Source organism: Arachis hypogaea, chromosome 17 (assembly GCF_003086295.3).
Source record: "Arachis hypogaea cultivar Tifrunner chromosome 17, arahy.Tifrunner.gnm2.J5K5, whole genome shotgun sequence".
NCBI classification, from domain to species: domain Eukaryota; kingdom Viridiplantae; phylum Streptophyta; class Magnoliopsida; order Fabales; family Fabaceae; genus Arachis; species Arachis hypogaea.
Genome location: NC_092052.1, coordinates 5,418,069 through 5,438,118, shown reverse-complemented (window position 1 = coordinate 5,438,118; position 20,050 = coordinate 5,418,069). Strand labels below are relative to the sequence as shown.

Below are 20,050 nucleotides of genomic sequence, written 5' to 3'. Positions count from 1 at the left end.
CATGAGTTAAAACTATACTTTGAGGGTTCTCTTTCTGATTGGAGTGCTGGAGTTCTCCGATCAATTCGAGGTGCTCATGGAAAAAGAAAAATAAGGGTAGTTGAAGACCTTATAACAGCTGGGTTGAAAGAAAATGCCAAAGGAGTTATTGAAGGAAATGGAAGATAAAGACTTGCCAAAAACCCTAAGGCAAATTTACATAAGACCTAAATTATGTACTTACCCACCTGAGACTTTTTTTGGCAATCATCATCTTCCATTTCCTTCAATAATTCTTTGGCCTTTTCTTTCAACCCAGCTGTTATAAGGTCTTCAACTACCCTTGCCTTTCTTTTTCCATGAGCACCTCGAATTGATCGGAGAACTCCAGCATTCCATCAGAAAGAGAACCCTCAAAGTATAGTTTTAACTCATGTAACTCATGACGAGACAATTTAGCAATGAAGCTAACATAGGTAGGAAGATATCTGTTAGAAAAATGACTTTTTGCTTCGAACAACTTCTCAAGCTACATAAAGCCAGCCCTAAAAAGATAAATGAAATCACACAAATAAATTAATTCAATAAAATATATAATTATTAAATTTAATATACAAGTAATATTTTTATTAATTAATAATTATAATTTGAGAGTCAGGATGCTGAAGAGATCTAAGAAGAATGTTTCGCATGTTGAGAAAAACTACAACACACGTATCCAACAAACTCTTTAATAAGGCACTAGTATTCTTAGAGGACACGGATCAATGAAAACAACTCATGCACTGTTATCTTATTATTATTATTATTATTATTATTATTATTATTATTATTATTATTATTATTAGAGGTTGATGTTGATGAATATATCATAAATCACAATCAAGACTGAACATAATAATAATCACAAAGTTTCACATTACTATTACAAAATAACAATATAAATAAAATTACACAAATCAATTAATTTAATGACGAGCGTAGTTTTATACACAATGTCGAAGGGGTTAAGCTTAACCATGCGCTTTGCCCGTGAAATAAATTCTTTCTTCCGTTTCTTCAGCAAACATACTCGTAGGCACATTGTGATCCTTTTTCTCTCTGGAATCTCGGTTTGTGATTCCTCCAAACCATTGTGATCTTCCATGCTATTGGCATCACTTTGCGAAGAAAGCTCGCGCCTACTCACAGCGAATTTCAGGGAGGCATGCCCAGAATGGTAAAACGTATTTGGCAACAACAAACGATCATATGCCCTCCTAATAATTCAAAGTACCGGATTTGATTATGTTGCAATCAAAATAATTTTTTTTACAGCAGAGAGAAAAAAGAGAAAGAAGACTATTAGGGTTAGGGTTACCTGAGAGGAAGAAAAGCTCGACCATGAAGAGCCACATATTTGACGGTGGCAGCTGGGTTCTTTTTTTTTTCTTTTTTTTTTGGTCATGGCCATGGGCCAGAGAACTGACCCGGCCAGACAACCAAAACAAGGAAACCCCCCATGACCCGGCCTGAAGGTGCCTGACCCGACGCAGCTAATACCTGATTCTAAGGCTGGAACTCATCTTGTTCGACGCTCTTTGATTGAGGTTGCCCATGTCGTCGGAAGCTCTATTACAGGCTGAAGAACTTGATGCATGGATCTGAAGCCTGTAGCGTTCGTTCAACAATGTTGATCTCGACCTACATCTGCCCGGAGTCATCTTGGGTTCTTCGTTACCGCAGCCCATCACCAACCCCAGCTGTTGACGCCCCTGGTGATGGATCAGCCATGAAGAGCTTCCTTCATCGTTGGCGTTCACCACGCTGCTAATCCTCTGCCTCGAAATCGATTGCCAAGCTATGGATCCGTCAACATCCCTCTGCATGCTCCTCGCCCTGAATCGAGTTTGTGGTTGCTGTTGTCTGAGGTTGGCCGATGCACCGCGGTGGATCTCAGTTGCATCCCCACTTCAGCTTGTTGCTTGTCCCGAATCTTTGTTTTCGCCCTCTCAGGTAACCCATTCTCTAATTGGTGCCCTTGATGGTTGGTAGGACCTGAGACCCCTTTTACTTGTTTATGAATCTGCTGATTGTGCTGAAGAATTGCGAATCCAGCTTCTGTTCTGATTGTGTTCCTGATTTGATTAGGAGGATCAAATATCCATTGCCTCCTGATTTCATTCCCTGCTGCCAGTTGGTGAGCTGCATTATTGCCTTCCTTTGGAGCCCAAGTGGCTCCCACGTCCAGAGCCTCGTCCAGCAGTTGGAGAATGTCTCTGATGATTGCATCCGCTTCTGCTATGGACATTCTAGCCTTGATGGCTTAAACCAAAAATAAACAGTCAGTTTCAATTATGCAATTGACAATTTGTAAATTCCTAATTAGAATAAGTGCCTCTCTATATGCTTGAGCCTCTGCTGCTATTGCTGAAGTTGTGGTGAACCTTGATGTTGTTCCAGTAATGATCTTTCCCTGCCAGTCTCTGACGATGACTGCTGCGGCTGCGGTGCCAGATTTTCTATGGAAAGTCGCGTCAGTATTTACCTTTAACCTGTTTTGTGGCGGGGGCCTCCAGGTAATACTCTTCCTCTCACCACTCCTATCTGCTCTTGGTATGTTGTCTGTGTCGCGACCCCTTGTTTTATTGTGGTATTTTTTTGCTAGCTGCTCTGCGTTGATAATTACCAGTTTTGGATTGATTTTTGTTTGCTGGTAAATGTGCTAATTCCTTGCCTTCCATATGCACCAACAAACACTTCCCAGATTACACAAAATTCTATCTTGTTCCTTCCCTGTCCCACTCTTTATCTTCCGAACTGTATCCATCATCCATTTTTCGAAAGATGAAACATTATTGGCCGTAGGTGCAATTTGAAGGCTAGAACCGAACCAAACTGCTCTAGTCCACGGACACAATAATAATGCATATTCAACTGTTTCGTTCTCATCCTGACATATGCTGCATGATGGTTTAACTGCGCATCTACGCTGATACAAATTGACATTCACTAGAAAGATTCTATGAACTGCTTTCCAAAAGAACACCTTTACCTTTTGTGGCACTGGTAATCTCCAAATAGTTTCCCACACCTCCCTAAAATTCTGGCTTGTTGAGGCTTTGCTTAGTTTTATCTCCTCCTTTGAATCTTTCTCTGCCTTCGCAGAATAGTATCCAGATTTCACTGAATATTGTCCATCCAATCTGTCCGGCCATACAAAATGATCCTTCTTGTTAATCAAACTGATGGGTGTTCTGTTAATTAATTCAGCTATATTCTCTGGAAATAACTCCTGAATTCTGTTCGCGTCCCAACCCTCGCCCTCCTTTATCAACTCGCTGACCCTTCTAGTTTGTCCTTCACCATGTCTCCCCAGCTTGTCTATTCCTATCACCCAATTGTCTTTCCAAATGTCAATCTCCATTCCACTCCCTACGCTCCATCTACCTCTCCTTCTAAGGAAGTCTCTTCCCTCCAACAAGCTCTTCCATATCCATGACGCGTTCCTTCCTTCTCCAGCCTCCCAAAGGCTACAATTTGGATAATAAATGGCCTTTAGTGTCCTAGCACAGATTGCATCCTCCTCCTTTAGTAATCTCCATGCTTGTTTCTCCAAGTGCACAATGTTTTGGCATTCTACATCCTTAAACCCCAATCCTCCATTTAATTTACACTTTGTCAAATTTGACCACCCTTTCCAATGAATGGACCTTTCCTTTCCATTATTTGTCCACCAGAACCTCGCAATTGCTGCTTCGATGCTTTTGCAAAAAGACTTGGGGAATTTGATGACATTCATAGCGTAGGTTGAAATCGCTTGTATTACCGCTTTTATCAAAATCTCCTTTCCTGCTTGATTTAATAGTTTTTCTTTCCATCCTTGCATCTTATCTAGTATCTTCTCCTTTATCCATTCCAAGGCCTTATTTTTGGACCTGCCCCATCTCGCTGGTAACCCTAGGTATCTTCCAGGATCCTCCAACGTTACCATTCCGGTGATCTCCTCTATATTAACCCTCCTTTAAATAGATACTTGACTACCAAATATCAGCCCGGACTTCTCAGTGTTGATTCTCTGGCCTGATGCTTCGGTATATTTATTTAGAATTTGAATGAGTTGATAAATCTCTTCTTTCTGTGCACCTGCAAAACTTATACAGTCATCAGCAAATAACAAATGAGTAATAACCGGTGCAGATGGCGCTAGTTTAATTCCAGAAATAAGTTTATCACTCATCGCCTTTTCCATGAGAACAATGAAGCTTTCGGCCGCCAGGATAAATAAGTAGGGTGATAGAGGATCTCCCTGCCTGAGACCTCTCTGTGGGAAGATCTTGGTTGACAAGTTTCCATTTATTTTAAATCTGTAAGTAGCTTCACGCAGCTCATCACCAACCTCACCCACTCACTACTGAAACCGAACTCTTCCATGACCCTTTGCAAGAAGCTCCATTCCAATCTATCGTAGGCCTTATTCATGTCCAATTTTATGGCTAGATCTTGACTTCCCAAGCTTCCTTTCCTATTTAGTTTATGAAAAGCTTCCTGCACTATAACTATATTATCTTGTATGAATCTTCCCTTAACAAAGGCGCTCTGAACTGGGAAAATGATGAGATCAAGCACTTTTCTTAGTCTCCCCACCAAGACTCTTGTTACAATCTTATATACAAAGTTACAACAGCTAATAGGTCTGAGCTGGTTGAGGCTTTCCGGTCAAAACAACCGTTGTTTTTCCTAAGTCGTCAGGTATAACACCGTCTTTAAAAATTTGCTTCACTAGTGCACAAATATCTTTGCTCAGAATATCGCAGTGTTGTTAAAAGAATAACCCGTTTAAACCATCTGGGCCTGGAGCCTTTAAACCACCCATACTAAACGCCGCCTCCTTTATATCCTCTTCATTAATGTCTGCCATGAGCTCCTCATTAATCTCTCTAGTGACTCTCCTTGGAATGTCTTTTACACACTCTTCCATGTTCCTCTCCCCTTCCAAAGCAAACAATTCGGTATAATGCCTTTCTACTAGCCTCATTATGTTTGCTTCCCCTTATATCCACTGACCCGTTCCATCTTTCACTCTATCGATTCTGTTCCTGATTCTTCTTTGGATGGTCGATGCATGAAAAAAGGCTGTGTTCTTATCACCCCACTTTATCCATTTCAGCCTTGATCTGAGACCCCAATATTTTTCCTCTTGTTTCTAAAGTTATGATATTTGGGTCTTCAATTCTTTCTCTCTTCCTTGGTCTCTTTCCATCAAATCAGCTTCTTGGATATGATGTAACTCTATTTTTATTCTTTCTATTTCTTTGTCTGCTCTCTTGAATTTTCGTCTACTCCATTCTATTAACTTCCTTTTGCATCTGTTTCTTTTCCTTATGAATTGACTCCAGCAAGATTCATGTTTCCCTCATCCTGTTGCCAACTATTCCTGATCACCTCTTTGCATTCCTCATGATCTGCCCAAAAAGCCTCAAACTTGAACTCTTTTTTTATCCGTCCTCTCGGCTGAGTTTCTAAAATAAGTGCATAGTGGTCCGAACTTATAGCTGGAGCAGCCTTAAGAATAACATTCTGGTACATCTACAACCATTTCCAATTCACTAACACCCTATCTAGTCTTTCCCTAGTAACAAAATTATTTCTAAGATTACTAAACCAAGTGTATCTACTTCCTTTAAGGTCAACATCCATTAAGCCATTATCATCAACAAACTTTTTAAAAGTTTCTAAACAGATTTTTGGTTGAGGATGGACACCTACCTTCTCATCTTGACTTAAAATATCATTGAAGTCACCCATGTAAGCTTGAGGTTCCTCCTTGCTCATGTTACTTACCAGTAGCTTTTGCCATAGTTTCCTCCGCTTTTGAAAAATTGGATTCCCGTACAAAAAAATACCCTGCCATTTAAAATCATTATTGATGTTAATATTAGCTTTAATATAGTTGTCACACCACTCGTAAATATTAAGATTAATATTAGAAATCCAAAGCAGACATAGACCGTCGGACAAGCCCCAGGATTCTACACAAAATATATTGTCAAAATACAACTTCCTTCTTATCCTATTCATTTTTTCTTTACTGGCCCTAGTTTCCATTAAAAACACTATGAGCAGCTTTACTTTTTTACATAGGTTATATAATTCAGAGATTGTCGGGGCAGCCGCTATTCCCCGACAATTCCAGCTAATTATACTCATGGCTGAGGTTGGGGCATGTTAAGGCCCGCCTCCTCAGCCATTTGTCCTCCCTTAAAGAGTTCAGAATCATGCATTGCTAACTGATGCTCTCCTAAATTCAGAAAAGCATTGTTGTTCTTCAATTTCTTGATCTCCTTGTCATCATGCTCCTCCATCCATTCCTTTTGTGTTAGTAGTGGCACCTGTGTGAATTCCCGCTTCCTTTTTAAATTCAGCTTCCTTTCCAGCTTTTTAGCTAGTTGTGTTTCCCAATCTGCATGTGCTTCCATTTCTACCTCTTGATCTTCATCACTTGCTAGCTCCACATAGTAAAAATTCTCATCCTGGAACGTATGCTGACCCCCACTTCATTGTCTTCCTTCTGTATTTCTTCAATTGGCATCTTTAGTATGTCTCCCTCCATTTCATATTTTGACAAGGCTTGTATTTTCTTCCCTTCTACTCTGCCATCCTGCACTTGTATATCCTTGTTTTTTGCCAGCATAAGCCTTTTTAATTCTTGACCTATGGTCTCTTTTCCTCCTTCCTTTTTCAGGCCCAATGTTCCCTGAGCAATTCTATAGCTATTCACCTCTCCCTCCTCTATTGTATAATGTTTTAGCCCACTTCCCATCCCCATCCTTGCTTGTATAGGCTTTACCCCTTCTTTGGCCCCAATCTCCTTTGTTGGGCCCATCCCCCTTGACCCATGTATCTCTATAATTTGTTTTCCTTTTTGGGCCTTATTTCTATTAGCCCATTCATTTTTCCTCTCCCTTATCTCCTTAATGAGATTTTTCAGTTTATAGGCAGCTCCTAGGTCTGGCTCCGTATCCCTAACTCCTTGAAAATTAGGGATTTTTGGTACTTTCTCTACCTGCTCCTCTGGTTCCGCTATCTCTTCCTTTCTCCCAGTTTGGTTTTTCCAGACACTCTCCTCCCTGATTTTCTGCTGCTGTGCCCGCTCATCCCTTATCCTGCTCTCCTCAGAGTTTTGCTTCTCTTCACTCTCCCTGTCCATGTTTCGTTGCTCACGCGCCCACTCCTCTCCTTCCTCACTCCATCCTTGTTGTCTTGAGCTGCCTCCTCCCACGGTTGAAACTGGTCTGCCTTGACCCACACCCAGACCTGGTGAATACTTCCTTTTGGTGGTGTCCTAGCATGCCATGGCTGTTGAGTTCTTGCATGTCTTCTTCTCATGCCTTAGTATTCCACAATTGAAGCAGTAGCTATTCGGCAACCTCTCGTACCTGAAGAAGACCCACAACGGTGGTAATTCCTCTCTGTCTAACCAGAACCCTGTAGGTAAGGCCTTGGTAATGTCGATGCTAACCCTGATCCTCAGATATGGTCTCCTCAGCACTCCGTCCATTTTTGGATCTTCAACCTCAGCCAACACTCCCAACATTTCTCCAATGAGTATACCTGTCTCTTTATCCATGAAATCGTGTGGGATGCCATGTATCTGAATCCAAAACTCCATGAAGTCATGATCTACTTCGAACACTGATTCGCCTTCCCCCCATAATCTGAGGTTGACCATATTTCCTCTGACATTTTATGGTCCGTTCTGCATGATTTGCAATCCTCTCCTTCTATCTTTAAAGCTGAACAACATTTTCTTCAAACCTATATCAGTGACTGCTACACCTTGTGGGTTTCTCCACATTCCCAGAAGAGCGTTTTTACATGTTTTAAAACTTATCTCCTTATCACTTATTATCTTACCCACCACATTTAAGCACTCTTTCTTATATCCCAGCTCTCCAGGCTTGTTGAGCTTGATTACTTTACCTTCAATGCTGCTCATAATGTATTCTGCTCAATATACTTGTTGTGTTTTGCAGATTTTTTTGAGGTTTGAGAGAGGACAGAATAAGAAAATATTTGTGGATATTGATACTGGATGTAAAGACTCCCTATTGGAGAAGAACCTGTAGTTCTTGGATGACTCTCCTATTGAGAGAAGAAGAGCTTCCTAGTAGAGCAAGAATTCTATGGCAGCTGGGTTCGTTAGGGTTAGATTTTTCACACTGAAAGAGAAAGGGGCTTTTTCAGAACTATGTTAAAACCCTTCTTTCTTTACTTTTTTCTTTTCCGGTGAACATCGGGGCCAACGGCCCATAAAAACAAAGGAAACTAAGGCATCACATAGCGGGTTACAGGAACCCATTATCATCATTAATCAAAATATTTTTTAGCCCTTTCGGAGGAAAATCTAGAAACTGGAAGTTAACTTGGTATTGAAATCTCCTTTGGGCAAGCCAATTAGCCGCTTGATTAGCTTCCCTGTAGCAGTGGTTGAAACGAATCTCCCAAAGTTTTTGTTCAAAACTGATGATCTCTTGAATGATTGGACTAAAGCTAGCTCCTCTAGTTCGTGCTCTCTCGATTCCTTCAATTACCTTCAGAGAATCCACTTCGAAGATTACTCGACGCATGCCTAAATTCCAAGCCAATCGCATCCCTTGAAGAATGGCCGAGAGCTCTGCCTCCGTTATATTATAGGTATTCATGTTAGCAACAAAACCACTTACCTATTCTCCCATGCTTGTTCTGATTAATCCCCCACACCAAGCTCTGTCATCCCCCTCTGTGATTGATGCATCTGTATTGAATTTGACCCATTCTTGCGGTGGTGGATACTGTTTGACATGTATAGGAATTTAGTTGTTATTGAACATGCTATAACTGTTGAAAGCATTTCTAATTTTTTTGGCATAGTCTTCAATCACAATAATTACATTGGTTGGTCTCTGATATGGTCTGTTAAAAAATTCTTGGTTCCTCTATCTCCAAGTTTACCAAGTTGTGGTCATGAAAAATCTTTCCACTCTAATCTCAGGTTCTGACCTAAGTCATAGTTGAGATTGAAATCTATTTAGGTTTCTAGTTGTACATCACTTTTAAAGAACGTGGTTGAGTTGGGTGTTAAATCAAAAATTAAAATTAAAACATTATTTGAACATATCATTTTAAATGATAATGTATAACAAAGAATTCATTGTTAAATTGAAGGCATGTATCAAGTTAATAATATTATGCATTAGCCGTAAGTGATTCATATTTTTTCTTTTTGGGTAAACTAAAGTTAATCATTAGTTAGATTGTTTAAATATTATTTTTCGAGTTTGATCCTTAGTAATAGTGTCTTGTTCAATTCACTCATCCGTTTAAACAATCATCGTAAGTTCAAATCTCGCTTGGTTGCGCTGCATTTAACAACTTATTGGCTAATAGCAGACCCTTAGATGAAGCTTAAATTCGTGACAAATTAGTCATTGACCTATTGGACTAAAGAATACCATAGATAACCGAAAATGAATTTTTTCAATTTTTTTAACAAGTAACGTATAATCTTTAACTATTAATTTTATAAATGGGACAAAAAATAAATATAAAAAAAAACAATAAAGATTTTTTTTTTACTTGGAACAATGAAGGTTTAAAAATCACATTTTACATTTTTTTTACAATTAAAAAGATCCATTCCTAATAATAAAAAAAAAAAGCTAATTTAAGACATCCGATCAATAAATATCATACCATCAATGTTTAATGGCGCAAAATCAAAATACTTATGTTGTAGGGACTTTAAAATATATAATTAAGATTATATAACTAAATACTTTTTGAACATTTTATTTTAATAAATACAAAATATATATTAAAAATTTAAACCTTGTATATTTTTTTAAACAACGTTTTTGGGAAGGCGAGGTTTAATTTAAAGGAATGGATGGCACTAACAAAAATCTATTACAATCCCAATCTTAGAAGGGAATCACTAACCCACTTATGCCTGTGAAAATAATATTGGTCTTGAGCAAAATAAAACATCACTGTTTGGATAAAATAGACTTTTTTCTTTTTTTGGGTCGATGACATCAAATATGTTAACTAGCTATTTATATAGTTGCTAATATAAGATCTTCTGCCAAGCACTTCTTTTTTCAGGGAGCATGCACTGTTGCACATTCAAAGCATTTGTTCATGGCATTCAAATGCTGATATTTAGTAATTAGAACTAGTTTGATCATGGCTCTGTTGAGATGGTGCAAGTAGCCTCAAGAAGCTGCAACTCCACTCTCTTCAGCATCATGCATCAACTATTGTATTGTCTTTGCCTTTGTGGCTTTGTCATGATGCATCATTTCACAATGGAATCTCATTTTTCAACCAATCATATTCAAGTCTAGAGTAAATTTGGACCAGGGAATAAGAAAATCCGAAAATAGACTGAAATATCTTACCTAGTTGCATCACATGTAATTCAGTTACATGCTCTAATCACTCCTAGTTATAGCAATATCAACAAGACAACTTCCTTTATGAGGTTCTTTCATTGGATGAAATTTCTTCCACATAGTTAGCATAGAGCCATAGACCACCTTTCTAAGGTTCTATGATTTTCTGATGATGCAAAACAATAGTATAATCTTAACCAGTAGCCACCTAATGATGAAAATAATCAAGTGCGCTTATTTTCAGCATTCTTTTTCAATTCCTTCACTTTCATATATCACCCAAAAAAATAAAAATAAAAAAAAAAACCCTCAAAGCAGCTTTGTCAACATCTTCAAATATATGAAGCTTGGATCCTTTGAACCATGACTCCATGAATTTTGGCAGTGCAAACACCAGAGAAAAAGATGCAATAGTTCAACGTTTTGCAAAATCCAGTGTTCCATTTTTTCCAATTTGAAATTTTGAAACACTTCTCAAGTAACGTCTCCCCATCAACCGCTGGACTCTATATTCATCCTCCACCGGTCCACCCTGCGTTTTCATCTTCCTCCTTTCTTTTTCCTCTCGTCTCTCAGTTTCTTTCAACAATATCAGTTTGTTGAGTTTTCAATTAGATTCTTTTTGCACTAAGCAGTAGACCTTATACGAAAAGCTCTACCAAACTACTCTTACATTGGCTTTCAATCTGTATTTCTAAGTAGCAAGTTTCTAGCAAAATGAGTTCTAAGAAGAGTATATATAAACTTGTATAATCCCTGACAAATATAGATACTAAGCTCTCATAATAATTTACTAGTTTGGAGCTAGCAAATATGTTCATGAAAAGAATAAAAGAGGCCACCCAGAGATCAACATACTTGATTCCTGTTTTTGAAAATTTTGAGGCTAATCATTTGATGAAATATGAGGAAAGCTTTGATGAATGGCAACCAGATGTAAGAACTAAAATATGACTACAAGTGCAAATTCTAAATAAGTAAGGGAGTCAAGCACACAATCATTAAAGAAACCAAGGTAAAAAGGACAGATTAATTCTTCTACAAACCAAAATAAGAGCCAGTAGAAGAGAGAATTATTGTCAAATGAAGATAAACCAATATAGCTTATGCTCAAATAAGGATGACAGGTCACAAGCATGTTGCAGATTAATGAGGGAACAGCAATCCCCTATCTGAAGCTTCAAGTTTGTATCATATTTGATTTTTTATTTCTTGGGCAATGACTATTACCATCAAATGAGGTTAAGATGCAATACATCAAACTTGCAAAAAAAACAGTATCAGATAAAAATGAAGTTAAATCAAATATCACAGCTATTGTAAATCTAATGTGATAACTGATAAATAACACAATGTGGAAACTATTTTATTTCCTATTGCTTCCACACATAAAAAGAATGTTTTTTTTTTGGTGGGGGAGAGGAATAGTCAACATAAAAGGATTGCACAGGATGTAATATTAGTAAATGATAAGGAGAAAAAAAAAACTAAATCCAACACATCCAAGATAACTTTTTTCTTTTGACAAAAATGCAATTCTAAAAAATATCCTTACAAAAATTGGGTGGACCATTTTGGATATCTAACGCATACTGATCAATTGTTCCTTAAATGAGCATTCTGGTTTCTCTGTTGGAGAATGTCCTTTTACTTTCTTTAAACCACCTCTCAGCCTTGTCTCTCATCCCATGCCTTTCGAAACCATCAACCATGGTGCTATAAATCCACTGGTTGGGCTCAAAGCCCCTTTGACACATCCTTTCAAACAACTGACAAGCCTGCTCCTTATCACTCTTCCATGCTTTTCTCAACAACAAATTGTAAGTGTAAATGTCAAGTGGAAAGCACTTTGCGATTAATTTCTCCAAGTCCTCAACATGGCTAACTCTATGATGACGACGAAATGCACCAACCACAAAGCTAAGCATTGACCAATCAGTTTTTCCCTCCTCTTTCACTCCTCTTAAACGAACACAGGCATTGTAAACTTCCGGTGAAAACATAGATCGATAAAGAAGTATGTTACCGAGAAAAGAGGTTAATCGACGTCCCATTTTCTCATACATATCAACAAGATTCACTGCCTCGTGATATCTTTCCGATGAACAAAGCTCCTGTACAAGAATTTCATAGCATTCAATGCTTGGATTTAAACCGTCTTCTAACATTTGGAGGAAGAACCGATACGCAGGTTCAGGATTCTTGCTCTTGCAGAGAAAAATAACAAAGCAATTATATAACTTTTTAGTCGCCAATCCACGAGACCAAACATTACTAAAGAAGATAAGAGCATCATAAGTCCTTCCACTTTTCAAATAAGCTTTCAACATAAGACTTAGAGAAGATGAAGTGGGCTGAATGCCATTCCTCTGCATCAACTCAAACACTTTCCAAGCCAACTCAGCTTGCTTGGCATGCCCAGCTGCATCAATGAAACAATCATAAATATAATGTTGACGATCATTATGGGACAGCATCTCGAACAAACTGAAAAACCGAGATCTTGAATTGTCCATCTGAAGTAAACAACAAAGAACAACTCTACATAGAGCCGGTGTCACTTTATGACCCTTCTCCTTCATTTCAACGAGAAGACGAGCAGCAATATCTCCCCTATTCAAATAACTATCTTCCACTCTTCCCGCCCGACACAGTGCCGTTATAAAGTTATCATACGTGGAAGCATTAGGCATAATTTTCCATTTCAAGGCAAGATGGAGCAACTCTTTCATCTCATCAATCATGCACTCTCTACACAGAACATTGGCAAGCCTAGTAAAGGTCCGTCTATCGGGAATAAAATGGTGATCAATTGAGCTCTTCAACACACTAAATGCTTCCTTGGCGTTTCCGTCCCAACACAAAGTAAGTATCAAGTACTTGTAAGCCATATGATTTGGGGACAGCATAAATTCTGACCTCGACTTGAACAAATCAAGAGCATCATCCACCATTCCCTTCTTGCAAAAGAAGCACAGCATGGCATTCATGGTAACTGTGTTAGGTGGAACAGCAGTCTCATACATGTCCATGAACAAATCATACACCTCGTCGAGCCTGTCCTCCCTCAAGAGCCTGTAAATCAACACGTTGTACCTCGCCAAACCAGGAATGTATCCTTTATTTTCCTTCTTCTGTTTGAAAAAGTCCAAGGCCTCATCCAACCGGCCACCGTGCACAAGGCCCCTTATCCAAACCCCATAAGCATGATCCAACGGCACCAGTCCCGAATCCCCAAACTCGCTAACCAATCTAACAGCATGATCAAACCTATTGCTCCGACATAAAGCACGGACAAGAATACTCACCTCGGAGCCATGAAGCTTCTTGCCACCATCCACCAAGCCAAACAAGAACACTTCAGCTTCATCCAACTTCCCCTGCTTGCACAAACTCTTCGTAATAAGCACATTGGTATACCGATTCTCAAAACCTCTCATCCTAATCTGCCTAATAATGTCATTAACAGCATCGAAATAACTCTCTTCAACAAGGGCATTCAAAAGCACATGGTAACCAAAGGTATCCAAGTCCAAGCCATTAAACCGCATTTTACCAAATAGTTGGAGTGCAATCTCAGGCTTACCCGCAATAGCATATCCAATGACGAGAGTATCGTTGAACCGTGCACGGGGATAGAAGGCTGGACCACGGCGGCGGAAGGATTGGAGGAACTCGATGATGGTTGACATTGATCTGTTGCGTGCAAGGATTCGGAAGATGGCGGAGAAGGTGCCGCGAGTGTGGTGGAAGCCGGACTGGCGACCGGCCCAATCGAAGAAGCGGAGGCAGGGGTAGACGTGGGCAGCGGCGGTGCCATGGTGGAGTACGGTGAGGACGAAGGACTCGTCGAGACGGGGGAGTGTTAGGGCGGCGAGAGAGGCGTCGAGGGCGGCGTCGGAGGAAGAGTCCGTCGAAGAAAGAATCTGAAAGATTCGGGTGATGAGTGGGTCGCGGGTGTTGAACCAGTCCTTGATGGAGGATCTTAAGACGGTGTGGCAGTTATGAGAAGAAGAAGAAAAGGAAGAAGGGTTGTTGATGTGAATGAGAAAAGAAGAGAAGAGGGATCTGCATTTGGTTACATGTTTTAGTGGCTGTAGCATTATGGATGTTCCCTATCTCTCTCCGATGCCATTCTCATTTTCATTCCTCTTCCTTCCTCAAACCCATTTCAACGCTCTTTCTTCAATTTTACATAAACCTAACCTAGCACCTCATCTTTTATTTTGATTTACATATTAAGTTCTGAAATCTGAACATTATATCATCCCTGTCTTAATAACTTTACGGACCGTTCTATTTTTATTTTTATTTTTTAATCAGACCTCAACTAGACTATTTAGCCCAAATAAGATAGGAAGAATTTCACCTGTGCCAGTATACTTTACTGATACACTGGTATATAATAAATCTGCACCGTTAAAATATTAGTTTTAAAATATGAATGAATGACATTTTTTTTTATGTAATTTCTGTTTAGTGGCTACTTCCTTAGACGACTTACTTTATGTTTTGATTTGGGTAGTTTCCTTTTTGTGTGGCCAATGGACCTTTTTGGCGCATAGTTGTTGCTTACATTAGTTTGAGAGTAATAGATTGTTGTTGGGTGTATTATTTTTGTATAATTTTTGGCCAGTATTATACTATTGGGTTAAAAACCGTAAAGTCATAATTGTTAAATTTTGCATCGTTTTTTATTTATTATTAGGTTCATAGTTTGGTCTGAAAAATTCAATCCACAGACAATAAATAGAACTAACCCTTATTCATGTACTAACATAATATAGGGTGTTTGCAGTGTAGTTTGAATCGATTTTAGATTGGTTTTAAGTAAAAAATTTATCCGATTTAAATACTGATTTTATTTGCGGTGTGGATTGGATTGGATGAGCTTTTAAAAAAAAAAGTATCCGATTCGATCTAATTTCAAGCGATTTGAATGTGATTGAATTTGCGGTTTTGTAAAGTACAAAAATAAAATATATATAACAAGTTTTAACATCAAATTTTAAATAACTAACAATGACATAATAAGTATAATTGTAAACATAAATTGACCAAAACAAAAAATTTATATGAGCTGGTTGGGGGGTTGTTTACCTGAAAATGACACGGCTTAAAATTTTTAACAAAACAAAAAAAATATTACTACCGGGTCCGAGTTCTTTAAACCGGTCCATCACCATTTTTAAATTAATGATAATAAATAAAATATATACTAATTTAAAAATATAATAAAAAATATATAGAGTCACAAAAAAGTTCTATTAAAAAAATTATATAGGGCTAAAAATTGACCAAAACAAAAAATTTATATGAGCGGGGTTGTTTTACCTGAAAATGGCACGGCTTAAAATTTTAACAAAACAAAAAAAAATATTACTACCGGATCCGAGTTCTTTAAACCGGTCCATCACCATTTTTTCTAACTATGTCAAATATACTATTTTCATTAATAAAATACAAAATTTACAACAGTTTCATTATTATTTAGTAATCCAAGCCCATTTATAATGTCTCTTGAGTTGGTAGACAAAGAGCCCACCAGCTTTCAGCCGTTGGAGCCAAACTTTCTCACGTTAGCTTCTTACTAGCTACAACCATGAAGCACAAAGCCAGTCTGTCATTTCCATAATTTTACTGTACAACTAAGGACATTTTAGGTTTTCTATCCATCACTATATGACAAAAAGTTGACTGCTAATCAGACCGTACTTGCTATATTGCTGTACCAAAAAAATAATTGGTACATGTGAAAGTTTTCCAATAAGATAACCAACTTCAGATAGATTAGATCGAAAGAAATCTTGAAGGAAGAATTTCAACTGTACCAATTTACTTTACAGAATTACAGGTACATTGGTATACTTTATGTTACGGCCCTGGACTCCCGCAGGTCAACCCGACCCGAGCTCCACCCGGCCCGACTACACGCCTCTCAACCGACCCGGACACGCGTCCCGTACGGCTCTCTCACAGCTATGGGACCGCGTCCTTGGGAATATGGGCCTGCCCTCCAGAGGGGCCCAATACTGACATGTATATAAGGGGAAGACTGGCTCTTCTCCCGAGGTACGTCACATCTCTGCACTACACTTACTCCGCCTGCACGTATTCTGACAAGAGCGTCGGAGTGTCTTTGCAGGTGACACCCCCCTCACACAAAGTGCTCGGGACCTCGCGCTCCCGGACTGGAAGACCGTGATCAGACGAGCCCCTTCCTTCACCCCTGATCCTGACCTGAATCGTCCGGTAACCGACCTACCGAACATTGGCGCCGTCTGTGGGGACTCGTCCATGGACTTCGTACTAGTCCAGACTGGGACCGGCAGCGAGGCCGCGCCTCCCGTGCTTGGGGGAGGCGCCGTTTCGACAGAAACCCGACAACAGCAGAGGTCGCCTCCGAGGGACACGACGCAGACTCACGAAAGACGCCCCTTCGGAGGAACTGGCGACAACCACGCTAGGATAATGCAAGAGTTGCGCCATAGGATGCAAGACTTAGAGCGCCGGCTAGCCGAGAGAGAACGTGACCAACGCACCCCGGAGCGGAGCCCCACCCGCTCCCGTTCAAGGAGCCGCTCGAGGCGCTCACCCAGCCCCCAATACGAGTCGGAGAGCACCGAGGGACGGGGACGAGCCAGAAGAAGAAGTCGGGACCCCATCATTTACGCCCGACACGAGAGACGGCGGGCGTCGAACAGAGGCGAAGAGGACGCCCGTTGGGAGAATGACGAACCGGGGAGAACTACCCGGGGACCAGTGATAATAGGAGCGACCCCTTTTCACCGTTCCGTACTCGAGGTCCGGCTACCGAAACACTTCGACAAGCCAACGGACATGAAGTATGATGGAACACAAGATCCCCTGGAACACTTGACGACCTTTGAGGCCAGAATGAACCTGGAAGGGGTAGGAGACGAGGTCAGATGTCGCGCCTTCCCGGTCACCTTGGCGGGCCCAGCGATACGGTGGTTCAACAACCTCCCGCAGGGCTCGGTGACTCAATTCTCCGACATCAACCACGCCTTCTTGGCTCAATTCACGACCAGGATTGTCAAAGCCAAACACCCGATCAATTTGCTAGGGGTGACACAGAAACCCGGAGAGCCGACCAGGAAATACCTGGACCGTTTCAATGACGAGTGCCTGGAGATTGACGGTCTAACGGACTCGGTGGCAAGCCTGTGCTTGACGAACGGGCTCTCGAATGAGGACTTCAGGAAACACCTTACCACAAAGCCCGTTTGGACAATGCAAGAGATCCAATGCGTGGCCAAAGAGTACATCAACGACGAAGAAGTCAGCCGGGTCGTGGCTGCCAATAAACGGCAGCCCACCTACAACCAAGCACGGCACTATGAAGGCAGAGAAAGACCAAAGGAACACGCCAGGGACGGCGGCCCGAGTAAAACACCCAAACCGTTCCCCCGAGTTGGGAAGTTCACCAATTATACCCCCCTCACGGCACCAATCACCGAAGTTTACCAACAGATAGCGGAAAAGGGGATATTGTCAAAGCCCCGACCTCTGAAGGACAGGACGGGAGGAAACAAGAACCTCTACTGCGAGTACCACAAGGGTTACGGACACAAGACCCAAGACTGCTTCGACCTAAAAGATGCCCTGGAACAAGCTATCAGGGATGGGAAACTTGCCGACTTCTCCCACCTTATCCGGGAACCAAGGAGACGCAACCGGGACCACGATAGCGAAGACATATCCCGGTCGACAAGGCGACGACAGGAACCAGAGGGTGACGACCACGGCCTTACAGTGGTAAACGTGGTAACGGCCAGAAATACCGCCCCAAGGTCAAAGTCAGTACAGAAAAAAGACGCCAAAGTCCTAGCGGTCTCCACCTCGACTGTTAGAAGTTTCCGAGGTATTCCACCCATCTCCTTCGGCCCGGAGGACCAATGGTTTGACGAGGCACCGGAAAGTCCGCCCATGGTCATCACGGCCAGGGTCGGAACGGGCCTCGTCAAACAAATCCTGGTAGATACGGGGGCAGACTCGAACATCATGTTTCGAAACGTTTTCGATGCCCTGGGACTAAGGGACGCCGACCTGACGACCCACCAATACGGTGTGGTAGGGTTGGGGGACCACTTCATCAAGCTGGATGGAATCATCTCACTCCCGACCTCTGTAGGACAGGGGCAAAAATGACGAACAGTCATGGCGGACTTCGTGATATTACGAGACTCCACGGCCTATAACATCATTCTCGGGAAAAAAACCATCAACGACCTGGGGGCGGCCATTAGCACAAAGCTGCTGGTGATGAAGTTTGTCACCGACGACGGATCCGTAGGATCCATCAAAGGCGACTTGGAAACGGCGGTCGCTTGCGACCACGCCAGTTTCTCTCTCAGGAAAAAATCCAAAGAAGCATCTGGGGTCTTCCTTGCTGACCTGGACACCAGGATAGACGACAAACCCAGACCAGAGCCAGAAGGAGACTTGGAAAAATTCAGGGTCGGCGAGGAAGACGATAAGTTCACATTCATAAACAGGAACCTCTCCCACGAGATGAAGGAGCCTTTGATGGAAATGATCAGGGCTAATGCCGACCTCTTCGCCTGGACGCCTGCCGATATGCCCGGAATAGATCCCCAGCTCGTATCGCATCATCTGGCCGTTAAGGCGGGAGCCAAGCCAGTGGCCCAGAGGTGGAGAAAAATGTCCCAAGAAAGGGCAGAAGAGGTAGCCAGGCAGACGGCCAGCCTCCTAGAAGCAGGATTCATCCGAGAACTGGACTACTCGACCTGGTTGTCGAACGTGGTCCTGGTTAAAAAGCACAATGGGAGATGGAGAATGTGCGTGGACTACTCTGACCTGAACAAGGCGTGTCCCAAGGATTGCTACCCCCTACCTAACATCGACGCACTCGTCGACGCAGCGGCGGGGTACCGGTATCTGAGCTTCATGGATGCCTACTCAGGATACAATCAGATACCGATGCACCGACCCGACGAGGAAAAAATGGCGTTCATAACGCCGGGGGGAATCTATTGTTACAAGGTAATGCCTTTTGGCCTGAAAAACGCTGGGGCCACGTACCAAAGGCTGATGAATAGGATATTCAGTGAACTTATAGGCAAAACAGTAGAAGTCTACGTGGATGACATACTCGCAAAGACCACACGACCCGACGACCTCCTGAGCGATCTTGATGGCGTTTTTTCCTCCCTACGGCAACACGGCATGAGGCTTAATCCGCTCAAGTACGCGTTTGCCATGGAGGCCGGAAAGTTTCTGGGATTCATGATTACTCAAAGAGGAGTGGAAGCCAACCCCGAGAAGTGTCGAGCAGTTCTCCAGATGAAGAGCCTGGGTTGTATCAAAGACGTCCAACGACTTGCCGGGAGGTTAACGGCTTTATCCCGATTCCTCGGCGCGTCAGCAGCAAGAGCTCTGCCTTTCTTCAATCTAATGAAAAAAGGAATGATGTTCGAATGGACCCCAGCATGCGAAGAGGCATTCAACCACTTCAAGCAGATCTTAGCGGCACCACCGGTCCTCGGAAAACCCAAGGCCGGAGAACCGCTCTACCTCCACTTATCAGTAACCGAGGAAGCACTTGCCGCAGTGCTCGTTAGAGAAGAAGGGAAGACCCAACAACCCGTTTACTTCGTGAGCAGGGTCCTCCA

General features: G+C 41.6%; 1 protein-coding gene and 1 long non-coding RNA gene across 2 annotated transcripts; one reads left to right on the top strand and one right to left on the bottom strand.

Moving 5' to 3' along the window:
- The first annotated feature begins 976 nt into the window (after positions 1-976).
- LOC140181035 (uncharacterized) lies at positions 977-8,906 on the top strand. Its single transcript, XR_011875541.1, has 4 exons — positions 977-1,974; positions 2,110-2,302; positions 2,422-2,537; positions 7,995-8,906. It is a non-coding gene; the product is annotated as an uncharacterized lncRNA (long non-coding RNA).
- A 2,989-nt stretch (positions 8,907-11,895) lies between these two features.
- Positions 11,896-14,631, bottom strand: LOC112764463 (pentatricopeptide repeat-containing protein At1g71210, mitochondrial). Its single transcript, XM_025810089.3, has 2 exons — positions 13,981-14,631; positions 11,896-13,774 (listed from the first exon to the last, which is right to left on the bottom strand). The coding sequence occupies exons 1-2, from the start codon at positions 14,212-14,214 to the stop codon at positions 12,002-12,004; spliced, it is 2,007 nt and encodes a 668-aa protein (XP_025665874.1). The 5' UTR covers positions 14,215-14,631; the 3' UTR covers positions 11,896-12,001.
- Positions 14,632-20,050: the final 5,419 nt, after the last annotated feature.